Source organism: Neofelis nebulosa, chromosome 6 (genome assembly GCF_028018385.1).
Source record: "Neofelis nebulosa isolate mNeoNeb1 chromosome 6, mNeoNeb1.pri, whole genome shotgun sequence".
Lineage (NCBI taxonomy): Eukaryota > Metazoa > Chordata > Mammalia > Carnivora > Felidae > Neofelis > Neofelis nebulosa.
Genome location: NC_080787.1, coordinates 141213897 through 141238417, shown reverse-complemented (window position 1 = coordinate 141238417; position 24521 = coordinate 141213897). Strand labels below are relative to the sequence as shown.

At 37.5% G+C, this 24521-nt stretch overlaps 1 protein-coding gene across 2 annotated transcripts in view; it reads right to left on the bottom strand.

Moving 5' to 3' along the window:
• Positions 1–9557: 9557 nt before the first annotated feature.
• MYCT1 (MYC target 1) overlaps positions 9558–24521 on the bottom strand; it is a 65524-nt gene continuing 50560 nt past the window's right edge. For both annotated transcript variants that reach the window (XM_058735701.1, XM_058735700.1), the window contains exon 2: positions 9558–12151. In XM_058735701.1, the coding sequence (XP_058591684.1) occupies positions 11643–12151 (509 nt within the window). In that variant the 3' untranslated portion in view covers positions 9558–11642. The remainder of the gene's footprint in view (positions 12152–24521) is intronic.

Genomic DNA, 24521 nt, shown 5'->3' with positions numbered 1-24521 from the left:
AATAAGATTTGTTCATTTTAAAAATTAAACTTCTTCGGGTGCCTGGGTGGTTCAGCCTTGATTTCAGCTCAGGTCATGATCTCACGGTTCGTGATATCGAGGCTGGCTGGCGTTGGATTCTGCACTGGCAGTACGGAACCTGCTTGGAATTGTCTCTCTCCCCCTCTCCCTGTCCCTTCCTCACTCTCTCTCTTGCTCTCTCTCTCTCTCTTAAATAAACTTTAAAAAAAAGTTAAACAAAATTTTTAAAAACTTTAAAAAATATAAAAATTAAACTTCAGAATGGAAAACAAAATCCTATATGTTCCCATCCAAATTCGCTTAGAGAAGTTATTTTTTAATATGTGTTTCTTTTTTTCTTTTTTTAATGTTTATCTAATTACTAGAGAGACAGAGACAGAATGTGAGTGGGTTAGGGGCAGAGAGAGAGGGAGACACAGAATCCAAAGCAGGCTCCAGACTCCAAGCTATCAGCACATAGCCCTACGAGGGGCTCAAACTCATGAGCTGGGAGATCATGACCTGAGCCGAAGTCGGATGCTCAACCGACTGAGCCACCCAGGTGCCCCATAGTATGTGTTTATTTCTTATTTCATGCTAATGTTTACATTTCTTAGCCATGTTTAATTTATTTTTATTTATTTTTTAATCTTTTTAATGTTTATTTATTTTTGAGGGACAGAGCACAAGCAGGGAAGGGGCAGAGAGGGTGACACAGAATTGGAAGCAGGCTCCAGGTTCTGAGCTGTCGGCACAGAGCCTGATGCTGGACTCAAACCCACAAACCATGAGATCATGACCTGAGCCCAAGTCGGAAGCTTAACCGACTGAGCCACCCAGGCATCCGGGATTTATTTTTCGATGAATGAGAAAGATTTTTTCTTTGGCCATCCAGTTTCCCCCAAAACATTTATAAAATCATTTTTCACTTATTAGAAATTCCACCCTATCACAAGTAATTTTTCACATAATACCTGGCTTCTACTTCTGTACTGTTATTCTGTTCAGTTGATCTGTACACAATTTTTCTTTGATTTTGTTTGCATGGTATTTTAATTATTATTTTAACCCCAAGAATGCTTTGATATCTGGTAGGCTAATTCTCCTTTCCCAGAATTTTAATGACTTTGTTTCTTACCTTTTATTTCCACATGACTTTCTATTTTCATCTAAATTAAAAGACAAACAAACACAAAAACAAAACACCACAAAACATAAGTCGCCAAGATGGGATTCTGACTAAAACAATGCTGAATGTAAAAATTAAGTTACATAGAAAACATCTTAAAATATTGTGGCCTCTTATGCATACAGAAGGCATGTCCTGCACATAATATTCAAATATTCTTTTACATCGTCCACTATGCTTACAGTTTGTTTTTATAAAGACATTTCTGGTGCCTTGCTACCTAAGACAGAAAATGACTTATATCCTTATTGGGATTACGTTCCTTAATATTGTCAAGTAAGACGTTTTATCCTAGTCTCATGTTTCATCTTGAGTTTGACTTTTTCTCATACTGATAATAGCTATAGTCTAATATACATTTGCCTACCCTTTTACATTCAACTTTCCTGAAACACTGCATTTTGGGCAAGATTTACAACTGACAGTTGGATTTTTTGATCCAACTGAAGCCTGTTACTTTGTGTGTGTTTATCTCATTTGTATTTATTTTTGTAAACAATGCAATTGATTTGATATTAATTCTGACATCTTAATGCTTTCACTTTTTACTTTGAATTATGATTTCCTTTGTATTCTACCATTTTCTACATAATCTGTTCTTTCTCAACATGCCAATTTTCCTAAGCTAGATATTCCATACTTCATGTTACTAGCAGTTGCTGATATAATTTCTCATTTTATGCTTATACCCCGATTTCTCAATGTATGCTTCAAAAATAAAGCAGTATATATTAAATACTTATTTAGTTAGAATATTTTTGGCAAAATACTGTAATCTAAATCAATTTCTTTTGTATAAAAATGGGAATTTGCTGGAAAGTTTTTGTGGTACCTGGTGAAACTTTAGAAAGATTTAATTGCTCATGCCATAGGAAGGAGAGGGATCTATGCAACCAGGCTTCAGGAACTACCAGAACTGAGAATTTCAAAGCGATTAGCACTTTTATTTTATTCTGCTTCTCTCTGTGAATCAGTTGAATTTCTTCCTTACCATATGACAGAAGAGAGCTTTTATTTATTTATTTATTTATTTATTTATTTATTTTAAAGTTTATTCATTTATTTTGAGAAAGAGAGCACAAGCATGTATGTGCCCGCAGGGAAGGGGAAGGGGGGATTTCAGAGAGAGAATCCCACACAGGCTCCTCACTGTCAGTGCAGAGCCAGACATGGGGCTTGATCCAACCAACCGTGAGATCATGACCTGAGCTGAGATCAAGAGTCTGACACTTAGCAGACTGAGCCGCCCAGACGCCCCGACAGAAAAGAACTTTTAAATTTTACTTCTTACACTTTTAGCCATCTGAGAGATATTGGCCCATCTCTCTCAGGATCCTCCCCGACAAAATCCTTTGGAAAGGGCCACTGGATTTACTTGATCAGATACGTTCTCCTAGAGCAATCGTTGAGGTGATATTTGATGCAGTGTTCCCGCCATAATCATGTGAGTAGATTAGTCAGGGGAGAGAATGTGGTTTTCGTATATATTCCATAGTCCAGCCATCCAGACATGGACTATAGTTATGTTTTTAATGTTTATTTATTTATTTTGAGAGAGACAGAGAAAGAGTGCGTGCGCATGAGCAGGACAGGAGCAGAGAGAGAGGGGAGAAAGAATCCCAAGCAGGCTCAGATCTCTGTCAGCACGGAGCCTGATATGGGGCTCGATCTCACGAACCAGGAGATCATGACCTGAGCAGAAATCAAGAGTCAGATGCTTACCTGACTGAGCCACCCAGGCGCCCTGAGAATGTCATTTTCAGAACAGTAGGGGTTTTGTTGGCAAAATGCTGTGTCCTATACATTCATGCTATGAAAAGTAAGGAAAGTATCCCTCTTTTGCTCCCATCCCCCAGTAGCTAATTAATTTGGAAATTTTTGGCTTTACTTTTTCCCCTAATGTGTGATTGACATTCTTTTTTACATTATAAAAAAAAAAAAAAAAAAAAGAGCTGCATTACTTGTAGAGACAAGCAAACATAAGAGAGGGAGGGAAAAACATTCTGGAAAACAGTATGGAGGTTCCTCAAAAAAGTTAAAAATAGAACTACCTTATGACCCAGCAATTGCACTACTAGGTATTTATCCAAAGGATACAGGAGTGCTAATTCGAAGGGATACATGCACCCCAATGTTTATAGCAGCACTATAGACAGTAGCCAAAGTATGGAAAGAGCCCAAATGTCCATCGATTGATGAATGGATAAAGAGGATGTGGTATATATGTACAATGGAATATTAAAATATTACTTGGCAATCAAAAAAAAAAATGAATGTTGCCGTTTGCAACTATGTGGATGGAACTGGAGGGTATTATGCTAAGTGAAATAAGTCAGTCAGAGAAAGGCAAATATGTGATTTCACTCATATGTGGAATTTAAGATACAAAACAGATGAATATAAGAGAAGGGAAGCAGAAATAATACAAAAACAGGGAGGGGGACAAACCGTGAGAGACTCTTAAATACAGAGAACAAACTGAGGGTTGCTGGCGGGGTGCTGGGCAGGGGGATGGGCTACATGGGCGAGGGGCATTAAGGAGGACACTTGGGATGATCACTGGGCGTTATGTGTAAATGATGAATAACTAAATTCTATCCCTGAAATCATTATCACACTATATATTAACTAACTTGGATTTAAATTTTTTAAAAATTTAATTAATTTTAAAAAAAAAAAAAGAGAAAGAGGGAAAGAGACCTGGTATTTGAATCCATGATTGCAGCTTGTTTCATTTGCCTCTAAAGCCTGGCTTCTTCCCTGTGGGGGCTTCCCTGAGATACTACTATAATCAACTCCTACAATCATATTTGAAAGCTGGCTCAAATGAATTATTGTTGAGAACTAACATAGGGAATGTTCTATCCAGATCTGCTCTGTGCCCAATTATAGTGTGGTGGTAGAATCTCTTGTGTTCCTTACTTCTTTACTTGGGGCCCTTTGATCTTTTGCTGAGCACCCAAGATGGAGAACAGAATAGGTTCTGAATGAATATTTAACATGCCTTGTGGATAAAGCAGGAGGGAAGTCTTCAGTCTGAGATTTGACTCTACACTTTCTCCCTCATTTATAACATTTCCCTCAACTGTGGTCGTTTCTATCACATTGGGAGGATCTCCTGCCTTGTGTGGTAAAAATACCTTGGATTGAACTTAGTTCACTGCCTCATGTTTAGCCAGATACTTTCGTGATAAGACATTCATATTGGAGGAAGATCCTTTAACTTCTTGAAACTTATCATATGTACATATGTGTGTGTACATTTTTGCTCTAAGACTATATGATGCATTCCTGAAAAATCCCAGGTTCTACAAAACTAAGCACTACAAATAATATTGCTTATAGACAAGATAAGTTTAGGGGCAAGCCACTCCAAAACCTAAAAGACCTGTGGAAGTTTGTAACTAGAGCGCTAGCAAAAGCAATAACAATCCTAATAATATTACTATGGCAGTTGAATGTCTAAACAGTATTTGTACCTAGCATCAGAGTAAGTCAATCTATCATAACTTGAAGCCTAAAGCAGAAGCTTCAGTCTTGGAGGACATTTAATTCTCTATTTTCGTATACATTAAAGATCTGATCCAGGAGATAGTTGTCTTCATAAACCATTGTTTCAATATAGGAGAAACAGTTTTGCAACTTCTTCATCTATAATCACAGCATTACCAGATAGCTCAACATATGGAAAATCCAGTGCTTTGTGATGCCAATAAGTCAGCCACTACTTGCACTAAAATCAGGCACTTCTGCAGATTTTTACTGTTTTTCTTGTGATTTTTAGATGTTGATAGAGGTCTTTTTTTTTCTTAATTTGAGAACGTTTCTTCCTGATTGCTTCAAAACATGAATATGCTGGGGAAAATCCCAAATGATCTCATAAGACTTTCTACTGATATTATTCCACCTACCAATCGTGTATGAGGTTCATCACATCAAAGTAGCAGAAGGAACTTTACAAATATATTTCTCTGCGGGTACAAAGAGTTTATCTTGAGACTTCAACAGTCTCTGATGGAAAACCTGCTTAGAGGAAGAAACAAACAAACAAATAAACAAACACCCCCCCCTGTTGGACAGAGTAATTATCTTGAGCTTTGTCAAATCTGTGGATTGGTCGCTGTTTGGAGCAAGGAGTGGTTAACTTTTCCCACCACACACTCACCGTCTCCGGCCTGTGTCTCTTCACATTGGGTATTCACATTGCCTGGTAGAGTTTCTTCCATTTACCTGATTCTCTAAATATCACATTGTATCCCTGAGCTGGAAAGTGCATGTTTTTCTTGGTGTCCCTTGTCAATCTCATCAGAAGTTTATTGATTGTTGCTATTCTTTGTGGATTGTTTGGTTTTCTTTTTCATTTTATTTTTTTAATGTTTGTTTGTTTGTTTATGTATGTATGTATGTATGTATTGAGAGAGAAAGAGAGAGAGAGTGAATGGGGAAGGGGCAGAGAGGGAGAATTCCAAGCAGGCTCCATGTTGTCAGCACAGAGGGGCTTGAACTCACAAAACGTGAGATCATGACCTGAGCTGAAACCAAGAGTCAATCACTTAACTGACTGAGCCATCCAGGCCCCCCTCCCACCCTCCTCACTCCCTGTTCTCTGTGGGTTCTTAAAAGGAGTTTTTAGTTTTCCTTATTTTCAGCATAAACGGAGTTTTGTTTTCTATTCAGGATTTTTTATTTTCATTTTCAGCTGTGAATTTCCTCATTTCCCACTGATCATATGAGTGCTTTACGTAAACATCATTAACTCATTGGCACGCATTGTGTCAATATGGCCTCTCAATTTGCTCTTTACTTTGGAACAAACATCAAACTCTGAACACCTTTACCCTGGGATTCCCATGACCATTTGGCCGTTTGGCTTCTGGTTACTTACTAGCCACCAGCCCTAGCTTCTCCTCCCCTAACTGAAGTCAATAACACAAAATAAGTTTCAGCATTCCCACTGCCTACCATTTGCTCTGCTAAGGTTTATCGACAAGCCTGGCTTTTTTCCAGTAAAGACCCTCTTTAATCATGGAGTGTCTGGCATGCTGGAAATCGCACAATTCATGAACATACCCATTTCTGCAGCTGGTTTTGAGTAGTCTCAAAGTGAAGGCTATAAGCAGCAAGGGCTTCTGGCTGCCGTGGTGCATACTAGCCCTGGAGTTCTACCTCCTGGTCAGCTGTGTTGGCACTAGGATCTAGTTTTTCCACAACATACCTTGCAAGAGCCACCATGTATGACAGTGTACTTAAATGGCTGCTTTCTAAGAGAGATCAGACACCTGTTCTTCCTGCACCCCTTGGATTCACTCTAGAGCTATAAGACTCAAAGCTCTTCGGTAACTATAATGTCTGAACCACCAGAGTCAGAAATGGTAACCATTTATCACCTCAAAACTTGAACTATTTACTTTCCAAACCGGGTGAGGCAAATGTCTTATGTCTGTCTACATTATCTCAGCACACCTAGGGTATATGAGACTCTGGTTAATATTTTTTGTAGGGCCCTATTCTATTAAAAAAAATTGACTTAAAATGTTTTACAGGAACCCCCTCTACTTTTCCCCCTCTGCTCGCCCCATTCATGAATCACTTAATAAAGCCGATTAGAAAAATATGACAAACAAAATGTTTTACAAAATTCATGGGCACATGTGAAGCATAGAGATCTTTCCATAAATATTTAATGTGTTCAGAAATAACACTTAAATAGTGTTATAAAATCAAATAATGTATAAAAATTCAAAGCACATAAAAATTCTTCATTCTGAGTTAGTTGCCCCAAATTAGCATGTTAGTCCCATTCTGGTTATCTATCGAATTTTGATTCTACAACAGAAACAGGCCCCATTCAGCAAAAGTGGTGTGGTTGCCTAGACTGCCTCCTTGAACTGGGACCCAGCCATAACAAGGCAGAAAAACCCAAAGATAAAAGCTGTAAAACTCCCGGGACATCTGGTCAATCCCACACATAGTATAAAGGATCAAAGAGCACCCCAGAAAGAAGAAACAGGGGACAAGACCCACCTGGGTTCTGATCCAGGCTTAAGACACCTTATCCAAATAGCATTGCCAGTAATGGCCCATACAACACACTGATTTGTGACTTGGAAAATTTCAAGAAAGTAATCCAAAGTGTGGAGTCTTGTGAGACATACAGCCCCCCGAGCAGTGATCCACCTGCCTGGGCCAGGGCAGAATTATCCCAGTAAAGACAGGCTAAGAGTCTATTTCTCATCACCGACTCCTTGAACTGGTTTGGGGGTTAATTTCTTTCAAGTATTGGAATCATAAATATAAATATGTAACCTTAAGTAATGGGGGTTTATTAAAAGGCTGCTGCTGTGTTTTTGCCCCAGGCCTTTGCTATTCATGTAGCTCCTTCCCCTTAGAGGTCGTGCTGCAGGGAATTCTCCCTCGCTCTCCCTTCATCTCAACCTTGTCAGCCCAAAGCAGGAAAGATCTAATTTGGTCAGTTACCATCTGCTCTGAGATACTCTAGTTCAGTCGCGCATGGTCAATATAACAAGACTGGTCTCCCTAAATGCCCCCTGCCATCTTTCTCAAAGGAAATTGTGTACCTAGCAGACACTATGAGATTTCATGATCTGTCCAGTGCAAGACTCTTGATACATTTTACCAAACTGTAGTCCCAATTTACCTTGCCACCAGAAATGTGTGAGAGCATTACTCCCTCAGCACATTTGTCAACAGTGAGGGGATTTCATTCTTTTATAAATGATCATCTAAGGTGGTAGACAAAAATGCTAGAATATTGTTAACATATAACAGAAGTCCATGAGGGAGGGGAAGAAAAAAAAAAAGAGGTTAGAGTGGGAGAGAGCCAGAGCATTAGAGACTCTTAAAAACTGAGAACAAACTGAGGGTTGATGGGGGGTGGGAGGGCGGGGAGGGTGGGTGATGGGTATTGAGCAGGGCACCTGTTGGGATGAGCCCTGGGTGTTGTATGGAAACCAATTTGACAATAAATTTCATATTTAAAAAATAAAATAAAATAAAATAAAATAAAATAAAATAAAATCTGTACCTCTGGGTGGATACAGAAAAAAAAAACAAAAACAAAGCAAAAACAAAAACAAATGCAATTTCTTAGCTGTAGTATTGGCTATTTCACCATATACTTGTTAATTAACTAAATTTTCTCTTTGATAAATAATCGCTTTGGTCCTTTACTCCTTTATCAACTTAGAATGGAATGTTTTCCATGTCTATTTGTATGAACAAACCATAACCTAGAGATACTGGCCATCTGTTTGCTATGTTTATGGTAAGTCTCTACTCCTCCTCCTTGCTTTTAAATTTTGGCTAAGTTTATCTTTTGATGAACATAATTTCAGAATTTTTCAAATAATCAAACCTGTTAATATTTTCCTTTGTAATTTATTCCACCCCTTTGGCTCTTAAAAAGTGTTCCTTTTCTGGTCATGGGTTTGCTAAACATTTTAAGTTCCTCTCATTTTAATATTGATTTTATTTAAAATGTTTGTTTAAACTCATGCATACAGAGAACACTTTGGTGGCTGCCAGAAGTGGGGGTGGTGAAATGGGTGGTGGTCAAAATATACAAACTTCCAGTCACAAAATACATAATTTCCAGGGATGTAATGTGCAGCATGGTGACTGTAGTTAATAATAATGAATTGTATATTTAAAAATTACAGGAGAGTAGACGTTGAAAACTTTCATCATAAGAAAAAAGAATTTGTAACTATACGTGGTGATGGATGCTCACGGCACTTGTGGTGATCATTTTGCAATATATACTTATATTGAATCATTATGTTTTCACCTAAATAAATATAATGTTACATATCAACTATATCTCAGGAAAAAAGCTTATTCTCTACAATTTTAATTAAGTAATTCTGGAATTATTTGTTTAGTGAAGTAAGAGTCTAAATTAATATTTTTTTGGGGGGGGCACCTGGGTGGCTTGGTCGGTTGAGCCACTGACTTTGGCTCAGGTCATGATCTCGTGGTTTGTGAGTTTGAGCCCTGTGTCGGGCTCTGTACTGACAGCTCAGAGCCTGGACCCTGCTTCGGAATCTGTGTCTCCCTCTCTCTCTGCCCTCCCCTGCTCATGCTCTGTCTCTCTCTGTCTCAAAAATAAATAAAACATTAAAAATTTTTTTTAATTAATTTTTTTTAAAAAGTACTCATTTTACATCTGCGTTATTAATTAAAACACCTCGTTCCATTTTTTATGATGTAACCTTTTTTGTTACCCATTTCTATATAAAATAAAGTTTGTTTCTCAAGAATAGGTAAAGAATGGCCTAGACTGAATTAAAATACCAAAGTAAATGTGAGATAGTCACAGGTCACTCAATAAACAAACTGTGAACCGAAATTGACATCAGTTTAATTTTATTGCATAATCAACTAAACATTTCAAATTAAACAGATACAACTTAAAAAGTCTCTAGTTTTTGCTTAAATTTCACATTTCATAAATTGCACAATATTTATAAGATACTCATTTTGATTGTTTCATAATTGAGGAAAGAGGAGGCAACAATTCTGCCAGATGGTTAAATTCACCGCGGGATTTCTGCTCCCATTTTCCTAATTTGAAAGCTATAAAGCAATTTTTATCCCAGTATAAATTCTAGATAAAAGCCATACACTTTGTTTACTTCTCATGTGAAACATTAAGGATGACCTGGAAGTAAACGATAGCTTTGTTACTAAGTTAATGCTCTCCTGAAATCTTAACTGGCTACATGACAATTGCCAGATTTGTTAGAAACCAACTTATAACAAATTGGTTATCCTGTGAGAATTTTTTCTTAATACCTTTCTTCCTCCTCTCTTCCCTTCTTCCTAACTGCTTTTTTGCCTCCCTCCTTTCCTTGCCTTTCTTTCTTCCTTTCTTTCTTTCTTTCTTGTTGGTATATTACATTAGACAGCATCAATCTATAGACCTCATTAAGAATAACTGTCCTTGAGGAACAATGGAAAATAAATGCTAAACAAAAATAAAAAACAGAATGCCATACAGAATCTCTTACTATGTAAAAATTATGATGTTCTCGAAACATACTCAGACTCTATTAGCTGTGAGCACTGCACTGCAGAAGCTAAAATAAGAGTACATTCTTCTTCATGAAAAATCCCAGTGTTCAGAGAAACAAACAAACAGCAACATAAGCTAAATAGTCACTATATCAGAAATGAACTATAGGCCTTTTGAATAATACTCCAGTGAACTTGTGTCCTTACATGAAGAGGGACAGCCATAAGCATCTGGCCACTGAAGCTCTCTGGTGCCCATATGTGGGAATGTACCTTGTTTTAAGAGGGTGGTCCTCTGTGGAAGTGGACTCCTTAAATAAGTGTCTGCACCAAAGACCATATGACATGGTTTAATCATTGTACAAAGACTCTTCATAGAATGTGAGGTTGAAATTCGTAGAAAAGCAAACAAGGGATGATATCTGATGAGTCGATCCAGGAAGGAGCAATCTTCATGGTTGTCACAATGATAGACTTCCTCCCTACTGACCCCCATTTGTCTGTGAAGTCACAAGAGATGGTCCCTAGATAAAGTGCTTTCCCCAATGGCTAACTTTATATCTAAGAAATAAAATATATCCAAGGAAAAATGTAAGCTTGGTGTTATTAAAGTTTGTTTTTTAGGTCAAAGAATTGGGTTTGCTGGTATTGCTTGTCTAACAACATAACTATAACAGTGAAGGAGAGTTAGATGATCTTAGTAAACCCAAGGATTTTGCCTCAATGATGTAGATAACTATTCTTGGGGAAGGCACCAAAAGAGGCTGGGGTGGGGGGAAAATAAGTGTCAAAATTGAAGTGTCCTATAACGCCCACAGAGTTTCTCTTCCTTTGCTTGGTTCCCACACTTGTCATAAATGAGTGCCATCAACGAACTTTAAAATCTCTGTTCTGTCACTTTTGTGCTCATATAATCCATTAAAAATCCAAGACTATAAAATGATTCATGTCATTCCGAGGAAGGTAAAATTAAAATTCTTTAGGATAGATTTTTTTTTTAAAAGTGACATAGTGATTTTTTCCCCCTTTATAGTCACATTGGACAGTGAATGAGGATTGTAAACCACAAATATCTAAAGTTTTAATTTTAGTCTAAAATATTTATATACTGTATCACAGCCAAGTCTCAGATAAGAACCACTGTCTTTAATAACCTTCAGGTTGAGTTAAAAAAAACCAAACATAAATATATACCTTTTTGGAAAACATTACTATTCTGTAAGACAAAAGGAAAAAGTGTATTCAAAGAAAATGTGTTTTACATTTTCTGCCTTGAATTATAGTGCATGAACATAATTCAACTTGGAAACTCATCAGCTGTTTGGGCCATGCCCTCAAAATTCCGTTTAGCCTGTCTGTAATTTTCTTTCGGGAAAAGCCAAGAAAGGGAAGAAACAAATTAAAAACAAAAGCACCCTCTTCAGGAATCTGGGAATGCTTTTATAATTGAGTCATAGGCAGGTGGGGGCGGTGTGGAAAAGCCCACTCGAAGACTGTTGTTGGACCAGTGGAAATCCGGGCGGCTCAGACTGTGCGAAGTGCTGACAGTGTGAACCGAGCTGGAGGAAGGGAGAGTCACCAGCTGACTGTCAGTTTCCACCGGAAGTGGTGGACTTTGCAGGAAGGGATGGAAAGTTGAAGCCCTGAAGCTTGATTTTCTTGGAAAGGAATTTGCCTGCTCCAGGGAAGCTTGTCGCTGGAAAGTGAGGCTGGCCAGGCTGAGGTTGCTTCGCCGTTCGCAGCCACTGTGGCGGTAAAATCCAGTTCTGTTGAGGCCATGGTTGTAAGACCTAGACCGCCGGCTTGAACTCCACTGCGAGATGGGGGCACTGGCTCTTCTTCGAGACAAACAGACACACAGAGCCCAAATAAACCCTCCAATTACGAGCACAATTGTAATGGACACTGAGAAGGACGTGATAACATCCTCTGAAACAAACAAACAAAATCAAATAGGTAATTTCATTTGCAAATGGGTGTTCAACTAAAACCACAGGACAGAGCACCAACAGTAACTATGGAGTACATGATTAATTGAAAGCGATTTTGAATTAGGGAAATAAAAGACTGCGCTAGGTCCATATATGAATGTCAGCTGATATGCTTCTATTTTTTAAAGCAAAAGGATCTAAAGCAACATTTTTAGCTGTAGCATTACACCTTGCTGATGCTCTTTTATCACCCGTAATAAATGAGAATAGTCTTTTTGTTTTTTTAAAGGTGATTCTTCAGTTCATAAATGTTTATAAGGTTGCAAATATAGTCCTAAGATTATTTCCTCTTGCGCTACGGCAGTAATAACGTTCCAGAAATTGATAAAGGATTTTGTAGTCAAATTGACTTTGCCTTTTCCTGCCTCTGCTTTCATCAACCCCAGCGATGTCTCCCACCTGCAGGCTTCATGACATCGCACTTCCTGTGGTCATTTTGTAACAGGAAGTGCTGAGCTAGAGCCATCTGGTGGGCTGACTGATTTATGTTCTATTTCCTGAACTCCTGGATTGTAACCTGTATCTCTGACTCATTGATGACATGACCCATGCAGACTACTGTGCTCTTTCTTGGACCATCATTTCCAGTCCATGCTGCTGTCATGCCCTCACTGTGATAATGACAGTTTTGTCCCCTGGATCCATAGAATCTCTGCTATACACCAGTATCCTTCCATTCACAGAACTTGTATTTGTTCAGATTTCCTGTTCAGGGGGTAGGGGAGTTGGTTTTCCCCAAATGGAAATTCTATCTTAATGCTTTTTCTTGTGAACTAAAAACCCCTTTTTGAAGAAAACTGGGGAGCAGAGCCCCTGCTTTGAATGTAAAGACATTCTGCACATCAGAAGACTTCCCATGTCTTATCACCAGCCTTGGAAGACCCCACCACATTTCCCCATCATCTAACCCACAAGTCATGCTGATTTTCTCACTATCCCAGAGCCTGTCTTTTTCTCTCAAGCTCTGTGCGTTTCCACGTATTTTTCCTTACATCTGGACACAACTTTTAAATTTCTGTCTGAAAAACCTGTTCTTCAAGATCCATTTCAAGTATCACTTTTTGGTTTCATCAACAAACATTAGTTACTGTTTCATGAACAAAAATTAGTTACCGTGAAGTAAAGAGGTATCTTATCTCATTGCTTATCTAGGGATTCTGTACTGAGAGGGCCATGGACTGGAAATTAGCTCAATGAGGTTTTGAGATTGTGAAAAAACAAAACAAACAAATAAACAGAGAGGCTGCAAATGCTTTGAAGTTCCTCCCTTTGAGAGGTAGAATCTACTTCCCTGCCCTTGAAGCTGGGCTGGCTTCACAGCCTGCTTTTACCAATGGGATGCAATGGAGATCAAGCTGTGCAAAATGCAGCCTAAACTCCAAGAGGCCTTTCAGCTTCCACCCCAGCTGTTGTCAGAAGCCCTGTAATTGCCAGCGCCCGACAAACCCAGGCTTGCCTACCGGATGATGAGAGACACATTGGGCCAGTTACCCCATTGCTCCGGCCAAGACACGGCTACCTCCAAACACATGAATGGGGTCTTCCTAGATCATTCAGGTGTTAGTCAGCCTAACAACTAAGTGTGACACATGAGAGAAGACCAGCAGAAAATCTATCTAGCTGACTGATCCCCGTCCAAACTACTAACCCACAGAATTGTGAGCTGAATAGATGATATTTTTAAGCTGCTATTGTAGCAGGATTCTCGCACAGAGAGTCGTGACACCGAGGCCTTTTAACTTCCAGAAAGCAACTTTATTCCTGTGGGCACCGCTCATTTGGGTTCGTACCCGAAAGAACTGAGCACTGAACGTCACGTGGCATAGCTTTTTTAATGCATTTTCTATTTCTTTGTCTCCCATATATGGTAACACACACAAACATGTAGTCTGATTAAGTGGTCTCAGTTTACGAGGTCATGAGGGATGTTGTCACATAGGTGCATAGCCAGGTTATCTTGAAGTTTTGTGGGTTGTTTTGTTCTGGGCTTCTCCTTTTCTCTCTCTCTCTCTCTCTCTCTCTTTCTCTCTCTTTTTTCTCTTTAGGGAGGGGACCCTACCACACTATGTTTTGGGGTAGATTGTTATACAGCAAAAGCTAACTGATTCAAGATTCCCAACTCAGCTTTATCTTTAGCATATTGTATGATTTTTTAGGAAATTTGTTTGGACTCATTTTATTATGTTTTCTTTATTTTTTATTTTTTGACATTTATTTATTTATTTTTGAGAGACAGAGCATGAGCAGGAGAGGGCCAGAGCGAGAGGGAGACACAGAATCTGAAGCAAGCTCTAGGCTCCAAGCTGTCAGCACAGAGCCCAGTGTGGGGCTCGAAATCATGAACCGTGAGATCATGACCTGAGCCGAAGTCAAATGCTTAACCGACTGAGCCACCCAGGCACCCCTCATTTTATTATGTTTTAAAATGAAGAAGTTAGATTTTATGGTTATCAAGGTTCTTTTCAGGTTATTGTTGCAATCTATGATAATATATAGAAAACATATAATGCAGAAATAGCAAAACAAACCAATGCTGATAAATACATAAGACTACTCATTGTTCCTTAATCTTAAGATATAGAAGCAATTGGTGTCCTTCTACCTTATGTTCACATTTATCTCCTGTGTCAAGACTATGTATGTTTTGTTCTACTTTCACAATTACCTCCACAAATGCTTAGATCAAAATCCTCCAAAACAGTCGCTTATATCAAATCTAAACAATAAATTCTTTGTAATAGGAAGAGGACTCTAAATGATAAGATGATTTAGAACAGCTCTGCTGGACCAAGCATTGTTCTCCCAAAATGTCTCATAAAAATAATATTGACTCATAGCCTTAAAATTCAATCTCTTGCGACAGAGATTTTAGAAAATTAGGCTTTATCTGGAAACAGCAAATAAATAATAAATACAGTCAGAAAATAAAATCAGACTCATTGATTATATAGTAAAATTCAAAATTCACTTGTAACTGTCAGTGCCCCCAAATATTGGGAACCTAAAAAAGAAGTTATAGGAATTCTGGGCTGCCAAGGCAATGATAGCTGTGTAAATCAGAATGTCCCAGAATTTCTTCCAAAAAAACAATAGAAAACAAGATGCACAAATAAAATGATACAAAACCCATGCCTTCAGCATAATTAGAAGACAAAGAACATCCAAACTTCAATTACCAAGAAAGTAAACTGATAAAACAGATATCAATACCTTCTCTCCCATGCTTCTATCTCAAGTCTTCATGGAGAAAAAGGACGGTTCCAGAAAAAGTGTAAAAATAATGAAAAGGTATTCTGTTCCATAAGCACACCCGACTATAGTAAAGGGATTTACAAGTGCATGCAAGAATGTGAAAAGGCAGGGGTGCCTGGGTGGCTCTGTCAGTTGAGGGTCCGACTTCAGCTCAGGTCATGATCTCGCAGTTTGTGAGTTCGAGCCCCGCATTAGGCTCTGTGCTGACAGCTCAGAGCCTGGAGCCTGCTTCGCATTCTGTGTCTCCCCCTCTCTCTGGCCCTTCGCTGCTCATGCTCAGTGTCTCTCTGTCTCTCAATAATAAATAAATATTAAAAAAAAAAAAAAGAAAGAAAAAAAAAGAATGTGAAAAGGCAGCCTTGGAAAGTAATCCTTCCCATAGGAAGAAGAGGGTAAAGTGTGCAGTCAAAAGATCTCATCTTGTAAAATTCTATTTACAGGAAGTGTCCAGAAGAGGGGTAGGGAAACTATGGTGAGAACAAGCAGATAAGTGATTGCCTACGGCTGGTGGGTGGGGTGGGAGGGAACGGGAGGGAATACTAATGGCCATGGGTTTCTTTTTGAAGGCCAGAGTGTTCTCATATTAGATGGTGGCAATGGTCACACAACTCTGTGACTATAACAAAACCATTTATTGTACCCTTTAATGGGTGAATCCTATGGTATGTGAATTATCTCAATAAAGGTGTTAAAAAGAGAAATGACAGAGAAAGAGAGGTGCTTTTTGGAAACCACACAATGAAAAAGAAAAGAGGGAAGAGTGAGGGGAAAATTTTAGAGTCCTTCAAGACAAAAAATGAAATAAAATAAAAAACAAAGGACACATAATTCCTCCCCACCTCTGTCCTCTAAAAGTCAACCAGTAAAAACACCATACACCATACGTTGCTACATTGAGGAAAGGAGGAATTTACAATGACTCCCGGGATTCTGGCATGGGCAAGCAAGGGTAGATATTAGCATCATTCATCCAAACTAAGAAGAAATGTAAGATTGTGGAAGATGCTGAACTTGAGTGCCCCTGAGATACTCATTTGGAATCAGAGTTAAATAAATATGGAGCTTAAAGAGGAGCAGAATTAGGAATCTTTATAGTACAAGAGACTTGTAGCCATCATGGAAAGCACTTACACTAAAAGCAAGAGTGTGTTTAGAAGGGAGTTGAGAATAGATTTCCAGGAAAATCACAACTTAACAGGTGGCAGAAGTAAACAAAGAAACAAAGAAGGACTAATTTGGGAGGTCTGATCAGACAAAAAATATACTAGCACTGATTCTAAGTAACAATTTTAGATGGAAGTGATTACCGGCTACTTGCCCCAGAGACATTTATCTATTCATTTATTTAACATATAAAACACCCACTAGATACCAAGCAGGGCTAAATTTATAGGCAAGAGTGAAGAAAACAAAATGTTAGCCCTGGTGGAGTTTACATGCTATAAAACTTCAATGAAGGTAAGAAAATGTCCTCTAAGCCTGCAATAAGGGAGCCGTTGGCCACTTTGCCTAGAGCAGATTGAGGTCAGATGATGGAGGATTATGAGGGCATCTCTAAAAAATTCAATCTCTCTACTGTGGGCAGAGAGAGCCTTGAACAAAGTGACCTAATAGGAAGGATAGAATACAGAGCTAACCATGATAAATGAGACAGACCAAGGCCCAGAGAAGGGAAGATAGTTGAAACAGGTCTGAACATTCCTGCCATGATCCAGATACCCGATAATAATAATGACTTAATGTGGGAAGTAACCATAAGAATAGGAAAGAAAACACTTAGTCACAAGAGACCCAAAGTCAAAAGAACCTAAAAATTATTCCAAAGGATTACACCGTCTAAAACACTAGAAATAAGACATGGGGGGAGTGGGGCTACAAACTGAGGTTTAAAGGTTCTTGCTCCTAAGATCTTGATTATGATGTTATTTTCTAGCAGTGATTTAATAATTGGATTAAATCATAATGTTTTAGAAAAATTTCAATATCTTCTTACTTCGTGAGATTTATATGCCTTTACTATTTTATGTAAGTTTACGAGACAATAGATTTGCTCAAATTTTTATTGTTTCATAATCATTAACACTAAAGTTCCTTTAAGTTTTGGCTGCATAAATTCTGTACCTCACTGAAAATGTGTTTTTTGCTGTTGTTGTTGGGTTTTATTTATTTTTTTTTTTGGCTTGTTTGTTTGTTTGTTTAATTTTAGAGAGAGAGAGCAGGCACGAGTGGGGGAGAAGGGCAGAGGGAGAGAGAGAATTTCTACACCGTGCAGAGCCTGACACGGGGCTCAGTCTCACAACCCCGGGATCATGACCCGAGCAGAAATCAAAGAGTCTGACACTCAACTGACTGAGCGACCCAGGCACCCCTCACTGAAAAATTGCTCTAGAAAATAAAGAAAAATCACGAGCTACTCAAATACTCGATAGAACTAAGTCTTTTGCCTTCTTCTCAAATAAGTAGGTCTCTGAGTCCAGGCAGTTTACTCAGTTTGGTACTTTGGCTTAAAAAAAACCCTAATGTTACCTATTTCAGTGAATTTTTGTCAATCTTGTTTTTTGTGAGATGTATTACATATAATTTTAATAATTCATTATTAAATGTTATTAAGTGATCAGTCATCCCTAAAAGAGTTTCTTTATAGAATAGTTTATACCCTGGAGAATCCATGAGTTAATTACGATGAGAAACACATTAATCAAAGAATCTGGACAAAATTACTCAGAAAGGCTATCTTCCTATTTAGAACAATGAATGAAAGATATACCAAGGTTCATCTAGATGTTGTACTTTTGAATAGGAGAATAAAGCATTAGGTAGAGATCTAGTAGGTAAACTATTAGCTCCTTGAAGTTCTATTATTCCATCCCAGAAAGTTTTCATTAAACCTTTAGGTAATTTTGGGACACCTGGGTGGCTCAGTCGCTTGATCATGTGACTCTTGATTTCTACTCAGGTCTTGATTCCATGGTTGTGAGATCGAGGCCAGCATCAGGCTCTGCACTGAGCATGGAACTTGCTTAAGATTCTCTCTCTTCTCCCCCTCTCTCTCTGCCCCTCCCCTGCTCATACTCTCTCTCTCTCTCTCTCTCTCTCTCTCTCTCTCTCTGTGTCAAAATAAATCAACATGAAAAAAAAACTTGGGCAGCCTGGGTGGCTCAGTCAGTTAAGCATCCGACTTCGGCTCAGGTCATGATCTCACGGTCCATGAGTTCGAGCCCTGTGTCAGGCTCTGTGCTGACAGCTCAGAGCTTGGAGCCTGCTTCAGATTCTGTGTCTCCCTCTCTCTCTGACCCTCCCCTGCTCATGCTTTGTCTCTCTCTGTCTCAAAAATAAATAAACATTAAGAAAAATTAAAAAAATACTTTAGGTAATTTCGATATTTGGAGGAATATAATTTATAAAACAAGCAATCTTATTTTTATTTCATTATTTTGTTAAACACTATAGTATGTTTCTATGTAATTAATTTAATTTATAGGTCTCAGGCACTGTTTTGCATGTATCATACCACTTAATTCTCAAGCAAACCCATAAGGGGAATACTTTATTTCTTAGGTGTGTTGTAAGAAAATATTAATCTAAAACGTAAGTGAAGAACTTAAAATGCATAAAAAATGTACCAATTTAATACCAGATTTGATAGCCTGTTACAAAAAGAAATACTTGGGGAAATTGTGTTAAGGCAATATTATGCATTCTATAGATAACATTCTCCTGAATCAACAGCCTCTACTGGAGAATTTGAAATATTAACAACTTCAGGGGCACCTGGGTGGCTCAGTCGGTTAAGCATCCAATTTTGGCTCAGGTCATGATCTTGTGGTTCACGAGTTCAAGCCCCACATCGGGCTCTGTGCTGATAGCTCAGAGCCTGGAGCCTGCCTGAGATTCTATGTCTCCCTCTCTCTCTGCCCCTCCCCTGCTTGTACTCTGTCTCTCTCTCTCAAAACTAAGTAAAACATTAAAAAAAAGTTTTAATTAAAAAAAAAGAAATATTAACTTCAGATATAGAATTATAGGTAAGGGGTGTCAGCTAAAACTAACTCTTAAAAATGCCTTGGTTCAGAATCCTCATTTTAATGATACTGAAACAGAGTCTCAGTTTTATGTGGTAGAACTAACACTCGATTTGTTTCGATGATTGAATACTGACAGCTAGCATTGGTCAGGGACTATTGCTTTCACTCATAAATGGAATAAAATGAGAAGGCAAATATTCAAGTTTACAGAGTACATGCCCCTGTTTTTCTGTAAACCAATGTTACCACTATGGTCTGATCGAGGATTCTAAATATCTCAGGCTATAAGCAGATATAATAGATGATATTAAATAGATATATTCACTTCACTTCAACTAAATGGGGATAAAACTAGAATCTTTAAAGAGAAAATAGATTCAGTTACCCAATAAGGGCCTTTAAGGGTTATAGGAGTTCCTATAGATGGTCTCAGTGTTTGTATCCTTTGAGCCTCTCTATTGCTGTCTCTTCTGACAAATAAAATGTTCTCAGTGGTTTATCTTTATTGAAAAACAGCATAAGGTCTGGGGCGCGTAAGTGGCTCAGCTGGGTAAGCATCAGACTTCGGCTCAGGTCATGATCTCACGGTTCATGAGTTTGAGCCCTGCATCAGGCTCTGTGATGACAGCTCTGAGTCTGGAGCCTGCTTCAGATTCTGTGTCTCCCTCTGTCTCTATCTCTGTCTCTCTCTCTCAAAATAACTAAAAACATTTAAAAAAGAGAAAAATAACATAAGGTTTAATTTCAAGAAAAAAGTTAGATACTTTTCAAATGTACAATCAAGGGAAAATAATGTCTTGTCTCTGAAATTGATGGAGAAAATTAGCAAAGGCAACCAAAATACGCAGAGTAAGAAATATATTTATGTGCCAGATGACTAATTTCCAAAATATACTATTCTGATATAAGAAAACAAGGGTAATATCCAAACTGTAGCAGACCAGTGTTATAGAATATATTCATTCATCAAAATTTTCTTAAATGAAAAATTTCAGTTTGTGAATAAAAGCATTTTTTGTGGCACTAAAACTAGAACAATATTTCTAGGAGTGCAATTTGACAATAAATCTGTTTTAAATGATTCTTCTTTATGGCTTTATAATATTTCTATATTATAATATTTATGATGTTATCATATTAAATATCGTATTTAACACTGTAGATGTACCATCTATGCCTGAAATTTAGGGAAATGGCAGGCAGTATAGGTAATAATAACTCAAAATATTTTATTACTATTATAAATAGAAGACTGTATAGGGTTATAGAGATATATGAAAAGATTAAATGATAAATTTTAAATGTACATGAGAATCATGAGAATAACATATATACATTAGTAATAAACCAGTTACATTTTGAATGAATATAAATTAAGATAAGATGGAGCAGAAGTTATAAAAATGACAGAAAAAAATCATGCTGCTTTTATATGGATTTGCTTAATTTTTGTTGTTCACTTGAGTGCACATACCATGAAAATGGCTTCCTAACCCGTGAAGTTAGTCAAATATTCATATTAGAAATTACCGTACTAATTCTTAGTATTTTTTTTAACGTGTATTTATTATTGAGAGACAGAGACAGACAGAGCGTAAGCAGGGGAGGGGCAGAGAGAGAGAGAGGGAGACACAAAATCCAAAGCAGGCTCCAGGCTCCGAGCTGTCAGCACAGAGCCCCACCCGGGGCTCGAACTCACAAACCACGAGATCGTGACCTGAGCCAAAAGCTTAACCGACTGAGCCACCCAGGGGCCCCAATCGTACTAATTCCTATGCTGCTACCATACTTGCAGATTTTTTTAATAACTATGAACTATAATAATGACATAAGAATGTCTAAGACTTGCTGAACTATATGGTAAAAAGCTTATCTATCTTCTTTTTTTTTTTTTTAATTTTTTAGTGTTTATTTATTTTTGAGAGAAAGAGAGTGAGAACAAGCAAGGGAGGGGCAGAGAGAGAGGGAGATGCAGAATCCGAAACAGGCTCCAGGCTCTGAGCTGTCAGCACAGAGCCCAACGTGGGGCTCAAACTCACAAACCACAAGATCATGACCTGAGCTGAAGTCGGACACAACTGACTGAGCCACCCAGGCTCCCCTTATCTATCTTCTTAAGCTCCCTTACATCCAAACTGCATAAACAGTGTAAAAATCCAGAAAAGCAATAAGAAAGAAATGTCAAGTCATATTTTTGAATTTTTTATTCAAGTTTAATTAACACACAATGTTCTATTAGTTTCAGGTGTACAAAATAATGATTCAACAATTCCAAACATTTCTCAGTCCTCATCAAGATCAATGTACTCTTAATCCCCTTTATCTGTTCAAGCCATAATCTTAGTATAGCCTGTTCCAGAATGGTCTTCCATAGGAATTTTTTTTAATTCAACTGTAGTTAATGATTTTTCTGAACCAAACTGGAATACAGAAAACATATAATGAAAACAGCATCTCTTGGCCATGTAGCTTTAAATTTTCATATATGTGATTCCATTCTGGCAGATTTTTGATAACAAATTCTGGAAGTCTTTTTTTTTAAATGTACTATTAAAACAATATACCCAAAAAATACACACATATTGGCACAGATACTCCTTTTTGAAGGACAATTTACCTTCTTATTTATCAATAATCTTAAGATCTCCCTTTGAAGGCAAAAGGTGCACATTCTAACCTCAGTAAGGTAAAAATACAAATTAGATATCCTTATCCTGATTTTGTAATGTATATCTATACAACTAGCAAGGGGCTGGTATATAAGTCTTCAGTGAATAATAACTATTTCTACTAATGGTTGTATGACTTACTCAAGTCATTTGGTACTTGCTGACCTATAAATAATGGCCAGTATAGTATCTTTGAATTCTAAGATTCTAATATTGAATCTGGTTTTCAGTACATCAATGCTTCAGTCTGTCCATTAGTATTAAAATTTAGTAGAGGTCACCATCTAGTGGCTTTGAGTTGAACTGTTCCAAATCTGAAGAGTGATTTTATCAGTGTCAACAGAAAGGAACATGGATCAATTCACAATACCCTTTGCAATTTTAAGAATCAGAAGCCCAGCTAATGCCAAATAAAGCTCTTCTGTTCTTGGTACCTTAGAGTATACAGGAGGATGGTTCATGCAATAAGAAGAATTTGACAAAAATATTTTGAGAGAATAATAGGGCACAGAAAACTTGATTAATCATAATAAAATAAACAAAGTGTTGGTATTTTCTATGTGTAGCTTATCTTCCAGAAAATCCTATATGTTTTTTTTCCCACAATATATGCAGAATTCAACTTCTATCTACTCTGTTGCCTCCCTAGTCCAACATGACCACCACCTCTGACCCTATCATTCCCACCATTCCCTAACCCTCTATTCCAATACAGTAGCCAAGGTGAACCTTTGAAAATAGAAGTCAAATCACACTATTCTGTTCTAAACCCTCCACTTCTCCCAGAGCAAAAGAAAACTCCTAAAAATGTTCTTAAAGTTCCAAATTGACCTGTTCCCAATTATCTTTGCTCATTTTTACCCTTCCTCTGTCTTAGCTCCATCCACACTACCCTCTTTTCTGTTCCTTCAACATACTGGATATGCTCCTGACTCAGAACCTTGCGCTGGTTGTAACCTATTTCTGAAATTCTTTCCCCAGGTATCTCCGTGGCTAACTTCAGGTCTTCATTCATACGTCACCTTCTTATATAGACTTAACCTGATTACCCTATTTAAAATTTCATCTTAATAATAAAATAAAATAAAATGAAAATAGATCTAACCCCAACTAATTCCAGAAGAAAAATTAATCCTTTCTAGAAAAAGGTAAACTTACTTAGAGTCTAAAATTGTTTCTACAATGCTTCAGCCATTACTAAGCATAAATAACAAATTACAAAGCATTCCAAGAGACAAGACCAAATGAACAAAAACCAAGAGAACGGCTATATCATAGAAAAATAACCATAAATTATCAAGATATTACAGTTATCAAACACAATTATTAAAATAACCATGAATTCATATGTTAAAGAAAATACATAACAAGTTGAACAATTTCAAGAAAGAATGGGACTTATAAAAATATTTGAATAAAAATATCTGATGAAAATTAGAAAATATTTTAACAGTTATATTAAAAATATGAAATATCAAAACACATGATATGCACTTAAAGCTGTGCTTAGAAGAAAATGTGTACCTTTGGAGGCATAAATTTAAAAAGTAGAAAGGCTGGGGTGCCTATATGGCTCAGTCGGTTAAGTATCTGATTCGATTGCTGCTCAGGTCATGAAATCATGGTTTTGTGAGTTTAAGCTCCGTGTGGGGCTTTGCAGTGACTGTGCAAAGCCTGCTTGAGATTCTCTCTCTTTTTCTCTCTGCCCATTCCCCACTGGTGCTGTCTTTGTCTCTCTCAAAATAAATTTAAAAACTTAAAAAATTTAAAAAAATAAAAAGAAGAAAGGCTGAAAAATCAATTATATAATCTTCCATATCAAAAAGCTAGCAAAAAAAAAAACTAAATCAAACACAAGTAAAATGGAATAATACAGTAAATAATAAGAGAAATAAATAAGTAAGAGAAATAAATAAGAGAAAGCAGAATGTAAAGACATAGAAAAAAAGAAAAGAAACAAAGAGGGAGAATTATCAAAGCCTAATAAAAAGTGGTTTCCATGAAAAAAAATCTAATAAAAAATTGATTAACTGCTGATAAGAATGACCAAATGGGAAGAAGGGAAGGAAGAAGAAAACGAGAGAGAGAGAATTACCAATATCAGAAATTAACAAGATGGCATTAGAACAGATTATATAGCCAGGTTCATTTGGTTAAGCATCCGACTTAAGCTCAGGTCATGATCTCACAGTTTGTGGGTTTTAGCCCTGCATCAGGCTCTGTGCTGACAGCTCAGAGACTGGACTGCTTCAGATTCTGTGTCTCCCTTTCCCTCTGCTCCTCCCCCCGCCCTCTCTCTCTCTCTTTCTCTCTCTCTCCCAAAATTAAAGAAACATTAAAAAAAATTAAAAAGAAGGAAGCCTCA